Genomic DNA, 11,630 nt, shown 5'->3' with positions numbered 1-11,630 from the left:
ATCCTCCTCCTCCTTTTCGCAGATCGTCGACTTCATCCTCCTCCTCCTTTTCGCAGATCGTCGACTTCATCCTCCTCCTCCTTTTCGCAGATCGTCGACTTCATCCTCTTCCTCCTTTTCGTAGATCGTCGACTTCATCCTCCTCCTCCTTTCGCAGATCGTCGACTTCATCCTCCTCCTCCTATTCGCAGATCGTCGACTTCATCCTCTTCCTCCTTTTCGAGATCGTCCTCCTCCTTTTCGCAGATCGTCGACTTCATCCTCTTCCTCCTTTTCGTAGATCGTCGACTTCATCCTCCTCCTATTCGCAGATCGTCGACTTCATCCTCCTCCTATTCGTTGATCGTCGACTTCCTCCTCCTCCTTTTCGCAGATCGTCGACTTCATCCTCTTCCTCCTATTCGCAGATCGTCGACTTCATCCTCCTCCTATTCGCAGATCGTCGACTTCATCCTCTTCCTCCTTTTCGTAGATCGTCGACTTCATCCTCCTCCTCCTTTTCGCAGATCGTCGACTTCATCCTCTTCCTCCTTTTCGTAGATCGTCGACTTCATCCTCCTCCTCCTTTTCGCAGATCGTCGACTTCATCCTCCTCCTCCTTTTCGTAGATCGTCGACTTCATCCTCCTCCTATTCGCAGATCGTCGACTTCATCCTCCTCCTATTCGTTGATCGTCGACTTCTCCTCTCTCTCCTTTTCGCAGATCGTCGACTTCATCCTCTCCTCCTATTCGCAGATCGTCGACTTCACTCCTCCTATTCGCAGATCGTCGACTTCATCCTCTCCAATTCGCAGAACGTCGTATCATCACTCACTCCCTCCTTTTCGTAGATCGTCGACTGCATCATCCTCCTCCTTTTCGTAGATCGTCGACTTCATCCTCCTCCTATCGCAATCGTCGACTTCATCCTCCTCCTATTCGTTGATCGTCACTTCCTCCTCCTCCTCCTTTTCGCAGATCGTCGACTTCATCCTCCTCCTCCTTTTCGCAGATCGTCGACTTCATCCTCCTCCTCCTTTTCGCAGATCGTCGACTTCATCCTCTTCCTCCTATTCGCAGATCGTCGACTTCATCCTCCTCCAATTCGCAGAACGTCGACTTCATCCTCCTCCTCCTATTCGCAGATCGTCGACTTCATCCTCCTCCTCCTTTTCGTAGATCGTCGACTTCATCCTCCTCCTTATTCGTAGATCGTCGACTTCATCCTCCTCCTCCTTTTCGTAGATCGTCGACTTCATCCTCCTCCTCCTTTTCGCAGATCGTCGACTCTTCATCCTCTTCCTCCTCTTTTCGTAGTCGCGACTTCATCCTCCTCCTCCTATTCGTTGATCGTCGACTTCATCCTCCTCCTCCTTTTCTGATTCGTCGACTTCATCTCCTCCTATTCGCAGATCGTCGACTTCTCCATCCTCCTATTCGCAGATCGTCCCACTTCATCCTCCTCCATTCCGTTGATCGTCGACTTCATCCTCCTCCTATTCGCAGATCGTCGACTTCATCCCTCCTCTATTCGCAGATCGTCGACTTCATCCTCCTCCCTATTCGTAATCGTCGACTTCATCCTCCTCCTATTCGCAGATCGTCGACTTCATCCTCCTCCTATTCGCAGATCGTCGACTTCATCCTCCTCCTATTCGCAGATCGTCGACTTCATCCTCCTCCTATTCGCGATCGTCGACTTCATCCTCCTCTCTATTCGCAGATCGTCGACTTCATCCTCCTCCTCCTATTCGCAGATCGTCGACTTCATCCTCCTCCTCCTTTTCGTAGATCGTCGACTTCATCCTCCTCCTCCTATTCGCAGATCGTCGACTTCATCCTCCTCCTATTCGCAGAACGTCGACTTCATCCTCCTCTTCGCGATCGTCGACTTCATCTCTCCTATTCGCAGATCGTCGACTTCATCCTCTCCTATTCGCAGATCGACTTCATCCTCCTCCTATTCGCAGATCGTCGACTTCATCCTCCTCCTATTCGCAGATCGTCGACTTCATCCTCCTCCTATCGTTGCGTCGACTTCCACCTCTCATCGTTGATCTCGACTCATTCCTCTCCATTCTAGATCTCCTCATCCTTTTGCAGATCGTCGACTTCATCCTCCTCCTCCTATTCGCAGATCGTCGACTTCATCCTCTTCCTCCTTTTCGTAGATCGTCGACTTCATCTTCACTTTTCGCGTCGTCGACTTCATCCTCCCTTTTCGCAGATCGTCGACTTCATCCTCTCCTCCTATTCGAGATCGTCGACTTCATCCTCCTCTCCTTATTCGTAGATCGTCGACTTCATCCTCCTCCTCCTATTCGTAGATCGTCGACTTCATCCTCCTCCTATTCGAGATCGTCGACTTCATCCTCCTCCTATTCGTAGATCGTCGACTTCATCCTCCTCCTTTTTCGCAGATCTCGTCTCTCCTTTCATCGTCCTCTCCTCCTTATTCGCAGATCTTCGACTTCATCCTTCCTCCTTTTCGAGATCGTCGACTTCTCCTCCTTCCTCCTTTTCGCAGATCGTCGACTTCATCCTCTCCTCCTTTTCGTAGATCGTCGACTTCATCCTCTTCCTCCTTTTCGTAGATCGTCGACTTCATCCTCTCCTCCTTTTCGCAGATCGTCGACTTCATCCTCTCCTCCTATTCGAGATCGTCGACTTCACTCCTCCTCCTTATTCGCAGATCGTCGACTTCATCCTCCTCCTCCTATTCGTAGATCGTCGACTTCATCCTCCTCCTCCTATTCGTAGATCGTCGACTTCATCCTCCTCCTCCTATTCGTAGATCGTCGACTTCATCCTCCTCCTCCTATTCGTAGATCGTCGACTTCATCCTCTTCCTCCTTTTCGCAGATCGTCGACTTCATCCTCCTCCTCCTTTTCGCAGATCGTCGACTTCATCCTCCTCCTCCTTTTCGTAGATCGTCGACTTCATCCTCCTCCTCCTTTTCGTAGATCGTCGACTTCATCCTCCTCCTTTTCGCAGATCTTCGACTTCATCCTCTTCCTCCTATTCGTAGATCGTCGACTTCATCCTCCTCCTCCTTTTCGCAGATCGTCGACTTCATCCTCCTCCTCCTTTTCGCAGATCGTCGACTTCATCCTCCTCCTCCTATTCGCAGATCGTCGACTTCATCCTCTTCCTCCTATTCGTAGATCGTCGACTTCATCCTCCTCCTCCTTTTCGCAGATCGTCGACTTCATCCTCCTCCTCCTTTTCGCAGATCGTCGACTTCATCCTCCTCCTCCTTTTCGCAGATCGTCGACTTCATCCTCCTCCTCCTTTTCGCAGATCTTCGACTTCATCCTCCTCCTCCTTTTCGTAGATCGTCGACTTCATCCTCCTCCTATTCGCAGATCGTCGACTTCATCCTCTTCCTCCTTTTCGCAGATCGTCGACTTCATCCTCTTCCTCCTTTTCGTAGATCGTCGACTTCATCCTCCTCCTCCTATTCGCAGATCGTCGACTTCATCCTCTTCCTCCTTTTCGTAGATCGTCGACTTCATCCTCTTCCTCCTATTCGCAGATCGTCGACTTCATCCTCCTCCTCCTATTCGCAGATCGTCGACTTCATCCTCTTCCTCCTTTTCGTAGATCGTCGACTTCATCCTCCTCCTATTCGCAGATCGTCGACTTCATCCTCCTCCTATTCGCAGATCGTCGACTTCATCCTCTTCCTCCTTTTCGTAGATCGTCGACTTCATCCTCTTCCTCCTATTCGCAGATCGTCGACTTCATCCTCCTCCTCCTATTCGCAGATCGTCGACTTCATCCTCCTCCTCCTATTCGCAGATCGTCGACTTCATCCTCCTCCTCCTATTCGTAGATCGTCGACTTCATCCTCTTCCTCCTATTCGCAGATCGTCGACTTCATCCTCCTCCTCCTATTCGCAGATCGTCGACTTCATCCTCTTCCTCCTTTTCGTAGATCGTCGACTTCATCCTCTTCCTCCTATTCGCAGATCGTCGACTTCATCCTCCTCCTCCTATTCGCAGATCGTCGACTTCATCCTCCTCCTCCTATTCGTAGATCGTCGACTTCATCCTCTTCCTCCTATTCGCAGATCGTCGACTTCATCCTCCTCCTCCTATTCGCAGATCGTCGACTTCATCCTCCTCCTCCTATTCGTAGATCGTCGACTTCATCCTCTTCCTCCTTTTCGTAGATCGTCGACTTCATCCTCCTCCTATTCGCAGATCGTCGACTTCATCCTCCTCCTATTCGCAGATCGTCGACTTCATCCTCCTCCTATTCGCAGATCGTCGACTTCATCCTCCTCCTCCTATTCGTAGATCGTCGACTTCATCCTCCTCCTATTCGCAGATCGTCGACTTCATCCTCCTCCTCCTATTCGTAGATCGTCGACTTCATCCTCCTCCTATTCGCAGATCGTCGACTTCATCCTCCTCCTATTCGTAGATCGTCGACTTCATCCTCCTCCTCCTATTCGTAGATCGTCGACTTCATCCTCCTCCTATTCGCAGATCGTCGACTTCATCCTCCTCCTCCTATTCGTAGATCGTCGACTTCATCCTCCTCCTATTCGCAGATCGTCGACTTCATCCTCCTCCTCCTATTCGTAGATCGTCGACTTCATCCTCCTCCTATTCGCAGATCGTCGACTTCATCCTCTTCCTCCTATTCGCAGATCGTCGACTTCATCCTCCTCCTCCTATTCGCAGATCGTCGACTTCATCCTCCTCCTCCTATTCGTAGATCGTCGACTTCATCCTCCTCCTCCTATTCGCAGATCGTCGACTTCATCCTCCTCCTCCTATTCGCAGATCGTCGACTTCATCCTCCTCCTATTCGCAGATCGTCGACTTCATCCTCTTCCTCCTATTCGCAGATCGTCGACTTCATCCTCCTCCTCCTATTCGCAGATCGTCGACTTCATCCTCCTCCTCCTATTCGTAGATCGTCGACTTCATCCTCCTCCTATTCGCAGATCGTCGACTTCATCCTCTTCCTCCTTTTCGCAGATCGTCGACTTCATCCTCCTCCTCCTTTTCGCAGATCGTCGACTTCATCCTCCTCCTCCTATTCGTAGATCGTCGACTTCATCCTCCTCCTCCTATTCGCAGATCGTCGACTTCATCCTCCTCCTCCTATTCGCAGATCGTCGACTTCATCCTCCTCCTATTCGCAGATCGTCGACTTCATCCTCTTCCTCCTATTCGCAGATCGTCGACTTCATCCTCCTCCTCCTATTCGCAGATCGTCGACTTCATCCTCCTCCTCCTTTTCGCAGATCGTCGACTTCATCCTCTTCCTCCTTTTCGTAGATCGTCGACTTCATCCTCCTCCTCCTTTTCGCAGATCGTCGACTTCATCCTCTTCCTCCTTTTCGTAGATCGTCGACTTCATCCTCCTCCTCCTTTTCGCAGATCGTCGACTTCATCCTCTTCCTCCTTTTCGTAGATCGTCGACTTCATCCTCCTCCTATTCGCAGATCGTCGACTTCATCCTCCTCCTATTCGTTGATCGTCGACTTCCTTCCTCCTCCTTTCGCAGATCGTCGACTTCATCCTCTTCCTCCTATTCGCAGATCGTCGACTTCATCCTCCTCCTATTCGCAGATCGTCGACTTCATCCTCTTCCTCCTTTTCGCAGATCGTCGACTTCATCCTCCTCCTCCTTTTCGTAGATCGTCGACTTCATCCTCCTCCTATTCGCAGATCGTCGACTTCATCCTCCTCCTATTCGTTGATCGTCGACTTCCTCCTCCTCCTTTTCGCAGATCGTCGACTTCATCCTCTTCCTCCTATTCGCAGATCGTCGACTTCATCCTCCTCCTATTCGCAGATCGTCGACTTCATCCTCCTCCAATTCGCAGATCGTCGACTTCATCCTCTTCCTCCTATTCGCAGATCGTCGACTTCATCCTCCTCCTATTCGCAGATCGTCGACTTCATCCTCCTCCTATTCGCAGATCGTCGACTTCATCCTCCTCCTCCTTTTCGTAGATCGTCGACTTCATCCTCCTCCTATTCGTAGATCGTCGACTTCATCCTCCTCCTCCTTTTCGTAGATCGTCGACTTCATCCTCCTCCTCCTTTTCGCAGATCGTCGACTTCATCCTCTTCCTCCTTTTCGTAGATCGTCGACTTCATCCTCCTCCTATTCGTTGATCGTCGACTTCATCCTCCTCCTCCTTTTCGTAGATCGTCGACTTCATCCTCCTCCTATTCGCAGATCGTCGACTTCATCCTCCTCCTATTCGCAGATCGTCGACTTCATCCTCCTCCTATTCGTTGATCGTCGACTTCATCCTCCTCCTATTCGCAGATCGTCGACTTCATCCTCCTCCTCCTATTCGCAGATCGTCGACTTCATCCTCCTCCTCCTATTCGTAGATCGTCGACTTCATCCTCCTCCTATTCGCAGATCGTCGACTTCATCCTCCTCCTATTCGCAGATCGTCGACTTCATCCTCCTCCTATTCGCAGATCGTCGACTTCATCCTCCTCCTATTCGCAGATCGTCGACTTCATCCTCCTCCTCCTATTCGTAGATCGTCGACTTCATCCTCCTCCTCCTATTCGCAGATCGTCGACTTCATCCTCCTCCTATTCGCAGATCGTCGACTTCATCCTCCTCCTATTCGCAGAACGTCGACTTCATCCTCCTCCTATTCGCAGATCGTCGACTTCATCCTCCTCCTATTCGCAGATCGTCGACTTCATCCTCCTCCTATTCGCAGAACGTCGACTTCATCATCATCCACCTAGAAGATCGTCGACTTCATCATCATCCACTTCGCAGATCGTCGACTTCATCATCATCCACCTCGAAGATCGTCGACTTCGTCATCATCCACTTCGCAGATCGTCGACTTCATCATCATCCACCTCGAAGATCGTCGACTTCGTCATCTTCCACCTCGAAGATCGTCGACTTCGTCATCATCCACCTCGAAGATCGTCGACTTCATCATCATCCACCTCGAAGATCGTCGACTTCGTCATCTTCCACCTCGAAGATCGTCGACTTCGTCATCTTCCACCTCGAAGATCGTCGACTTCGTCATCATCCACCTCGAAGATCGTCGACTTCATCATCATCCACTTCGCAGATCGTCGACTTCGTCATCATCCACTTCGCAGATCGTCGACTTCATCATCATCCACCTCGAAGATCGTCGACTTCATCATCATCCACTTCGCAGATCGTCATGATAATGATATAATAACGCTTTGGCTTCCTATTCATTTATCTTGTGTCTTGTCGACTTCGCAGTCATGCCTGTTAACTACAGATACATAGATTGATAGATAGATGCTTGTGTGTGTTTGTGTATGTGTGTGTCTGTGTGTGCGTGTGTTTGGGGTTATGTGTGTGTGAGTGTGTATACGTGTGCAAATAAATGCATTAATAGATTTTCACACACAAGCAGACGAAAATACAATTAAAATCGTACAGTTGAAAATATCTAGATGAACAAATACCCAGACAGTTAAGCAAATGCAATGAATGCTTTTACACGCAAATAGCTTCCGCATCGGTTTTACTCAGTTACCCCTGAAATATCTTCCTAATTTTCTCTCGAGTCGCGAAAATTTATTACACTCACCGCTCGTTCCCGTTTTCTTTAACAGGGATGGAGGTCAAATTAGGTCAAGTTAGATCCAATGGCAGAAATATATCTTTCGTACGAGGTTTTTTATTCTTTGAAAATAAAAAAACAACAACTCATTTTTAAAGAATTTACCTTTCAAGGATGCTACATTTGACAAACATTACTTTTGATAGATTTTTTTTCCAACATGTAACTTTTTAAATATATTTCTTTTGAAAGATGATACTTTCGAAATATGTTATTTTTGAAAGATGTCACTTTTAAAACGTCAAACTTTTGAAAGATGTTTACCCACCACTCTCTCATTTTCTTATGTTTGTTCACTTCCTTCCCTTCCACCCGCTATTTCCACCTCCCAATTTGATATCAATTAATCAAAGGAATATCTTACTCTTCTCTTTTACATAATCCTCACAGGACTTTTATTTAAATGACTTTTGCGTCATTGCTTGATAGGATATACTTTCGAAAGATGTACTGCCGGCCCGGTTGGGGTTTCGATCGCTTTATGTCGTGATATTTTTGTGATAATGATGATGATGATAATAGTGATAATAACAATAATAATGATAGTAAAACTGGAATGCTGAAAAGGGTGATGATATTGTTATGACTCTGATGAGAGGTTGTATTGTAGTTGTAAGAACAGTAATAATAATGATGATAGAAATTATAACAGTGACAATGATAATAATAATTATAATAATAATAATGATAATGATAATAATAATAATAACAATGACAATAATAATGATAACGATAATAATAATAACAATAACAAAAACAATAATTACAATAAGCAGAACAATATTTTTGAAATTCAATAGTAATAATTACATAGATCGAGGCAGTAAAATTATAGTATAAAAACGATGAATTCAAAATAATAGTTGTTATCATTTTTTTAATAACTTTAAAGATTGATATTATTTTTAACAAGCATATCGATCATCTCCAGATTAATAGCGTTATATCAATAATGTTAGTAACGATAAATTCCAATAACCAACACAGCTACCAAGAACGAGGATAATAACCTATCATCCCAAGATATATAAAAAAAAGGAAAATAGCGAAGGGCCAGAGAGAGATCATAAAATTCGATGCTCCCTCTCCCCCGCCCTGAATCAAACTGACACAATTCCATCAGTGCCCCGACGACGTCCCTGTCCCCCTGGCGGCTGTTGGCGGAACTATAAGCGAGTCGTAGCGAAGCCTCCCTTAGGATTGGATCCGAAGAGCGATGGTTCCGAGGAGAGTTCGATTCAGAGGGAAAAGGATTCGATTCTTCTTTACGTGGGATTGATGTGTTTTTTTGTTTTTTTTTTGGATTAATTGTGGTCTTGGGGGTTTATTGTCTTGGGGGCGTCGTTGGGGAAGATATTATTGTTTGTGGGTTTGTTTGTTTTTTTGGATTTTTGTTTTTGTGTGTGTAGTCTGTTGGGTCTGAGAGTAAATTGGAAAGTTTTTTTTTTTTTTTTTTTTTTTTTTTTTTTTTTTTTTTTTTTTTTGCTAAGTGAAGTAATATGGTTAATTATGTGTGCTTTTATCTCGCTCTCTCTCTCTCTCTCTCTCTCTCTCTCTCTCTCTCTCTCTCTCTCTCTCTCTCTCTTTCTTTCTTCTTTCTTCCCTCTAAAATATATATATATGTGTGTGTGTGTGTGTGTGTGTGCACATGTATATAAATGTGTGCATATAAGTATAAGTGTGCATATAAGTATATAGTATGCATATAAGTGTGTGCACATGTATATATATATATATATTTTTTTTTTTTTTTTTTTTTGCTAAGTGAATTAATATGGTTAATTATGTGTGTGTTTATCTCTCTCTCTCTCTCTTTCTTCATTTTTTCCCCTCTAAATATATATATATATGTGTGTGTGTGTGTGTGTGTGTGTGCACATGTATATACATATATATCAAACTCTGTAAAAGGAATCCATATACTATTGATACTATGAATACAGAATAAGCAATAATTTATTCAAACCATACCATATCCTAACAATTCCTCATACTTAATAAATATGACACAAGAATAAATAAAGTCGAAAAAGGGGTGTTGAGGGAGGTCAGGATTATCAGGCCAGGTAAGGGCAATCGTCACCCTGGTAGGTCACGTGGAAACTGTCAAGGTCAATGCCATTATTAGCGAAGACCTGGCGACCGGTGGCGAGGAGGTCAGCTGAGGGAGCCTGGGCACGGGTCAGGAGCCAGGCGTACTGCCACTGCGGGAGGAAGAGGGGAGAGGGTGAGGAAGAGGGGAGAAGATGAGGAAGAGGGGAGGAAGAGGTGGAAGGGGGAGAGGGGAGAAGATGAGGAGGAAGAGGGGAGATGGTGAGGAAGAGGTGGAAGGGGGAGAGGGGAGAAGATTTGGAGGAAGAGGGGAGATGGTGAGGAAGAGGGGAGGAAGAGGTGGAAGGGGGAGAGGGGAGAAGATTTGGAGGAAGAGGGGAGGAAGAGGTGGGAGGGGGAGAGGGGAGAAGATTTGGAGGAAGAGGGGAGGAAGAGGTGGAAGGGGGAGAGGGGAGAAGATTTGGAGGAAGAGGGGAGATGGAGAGGAAGAGGTGGAAGGGGGAGAGGGGAGAAGATGAGGAGGAAGAGGGGAGATGATGAGGAAGAGGGGAGGAAGAGGTGGAAGGGGGAGAGGGGAGAAGATTTGGAGGAAGAGGGGAGATGGTGAGGAAGAGGGGAGGAAGAGGTGGAAGGGGGAGAGGGGAGAAGATGGTGAGGAAGAGGGGAGATGGCGAGGCAGAGGGGAGGAAGAGGGAGAGGGGAGAAGATGAGGAGGGGGAGGAAGAGGGGAGATGGTGAGGAAGAGGGGAGGAAGAGGTGGAAGGGGGAGAGGGGAGAAGATGAGGAGGAAGAGGGGAGGTGGAAGGGGGAGAGGGGAGAAGATGAGGAGGAAGAGGGGAGTGGAAGGGGGGAGAGGGGAGAAGATGAGGACGGCGAGGAAGAGGTGGAGGGAAAGAGGGGAGAGAGGAGGAGGAGGTAAAGGAGAAGGACGAAGGGGGGAAGAGGAGAGGAGATGGAAGAGGGGAGAAGATGAGGAGGGAGAGGAAGAAGGGAGAGAGGAAGACGGAAAGGGGGAAAAAGGAGGAAAAAGGGGAGAAGAGAGAGAGGAGGAAGAGAGGAAGAGAGGAAATGAGGAGGAGGATGAAGGGAAGAGGGAAGATGGGGAAAGCGTTAGAGAAGAAGATGGAAAGAATGAATAAGAAGAAGGAGAAGGAAAAAACATAAGGATTGGGGATCGAAGGAGGAGAAAGAGAGAGAAAGGAAGGACGAGTGGAAAGGACAAGAAAAATGAGTGAGAAAGAGGGGGCAGAGAAAAGGGGAGAGAACGAGAAACAGAGAAAAAGAAGAAAGAGGGGAGAGAAGGAAAAACATAACAAAAGGCATACACGAAAGATTTTTAAAAAAAAGATCTTAGATTGGAATTAATCGTTCATGAACAAAAGTAATTCGTATTGAGAGATTTACACTTAATTAGACAAAAAAAACAAAAACATTAAGACTGAATTAAATAAAATCATATTAACCAAACAAATAACTAAAAACAAGAAACAAAAAATCTTTAAAGCATAACTGATTGTGCATAATTTATTATCATTTTGTTTTAACTATAACTCATAAACTTACGCGATATTCTCCCTCTTCAAAGCAGTTGTACACAGATGAGTAGTTTTCGTAATCAGTGTCCAAAATGTGGGAAATTTGGCCCCGGGAGTCGTGGGGGGGGGGGGGGGGGGGAGGAGTTAGGAAATAGGGAGAGGAGGATGATGGTAGTGATGGTGGTGGGTGATAGGTGGTGATGGTGGTGGTTGTGAATGATGGGGTGTGGGATGGTGGTGGGGATGTGGTGGGTGATGAGGGTGGTGAGGTGGTGATGGTGGGATGGTGGTGATGGTGTGATGGGGGTGATGGTGGTGGTGGGGGATGGTGGTTTATGTGGGATGGTGGGGAAGGTGGTGAAATTTAGGTGATGGTGGTGGTGGTGATGAAGGTGGTGAATGGTGAGGGTGTGGTGATGGTGGTGGGGATGGTGATGGTGGTGGTG

The 11,630-nt window shown here is 46.9% G+C and overlaps 1 protein-coding gene across 1 annotated transcript in view; it reads right to left on the bottom strand.

Moving 5' to 3' along the window:
- Positions 1-9,537: 9,537 nt before the first annotated feature.
- The window catches only part of LOC125026640 (apolipoprotein D-like), an 8,471-nt gene continuing 6,378 nt past the window's right edge, over positions 9,538-11,630 (bottom strand). The window contains exons 5-6 of the mRNA XM_047615221.1: positions 11,213-11,305; positions 9,538-9,801 (exon numbers count right to left, since the gene is read on the bottom strand). Coding sequence (XP_047471177.1) covers positions 9,655-9,801; positions 11,213-11,305 — 240 coding nt within the window. The 3' untranslated portion in view covers positions 9,538-9,654. The remainder of the gene's footprint in view (positions 9,802-11,212; positions 11,306-11,630) is intronic.

This window comes from Penaeus chinensis, chromosome 6 (genome assembly GCF_019202785.1).
Source record: "Penaeus chinensis breed Huanghai No. 1 chromosome 6, ASM1920278v2, whole genome shotgun sequence".
Classification (NCBI taxonomy): Eukaryota; Metazoa; Arthropoda; class Malacostraca; order Decapoda; family Penaeidae; genus Penaeus; species Penaeus chinensis.
This window is presented reverse-complemented; position numbering and strand designations above follow the sequence as displayed.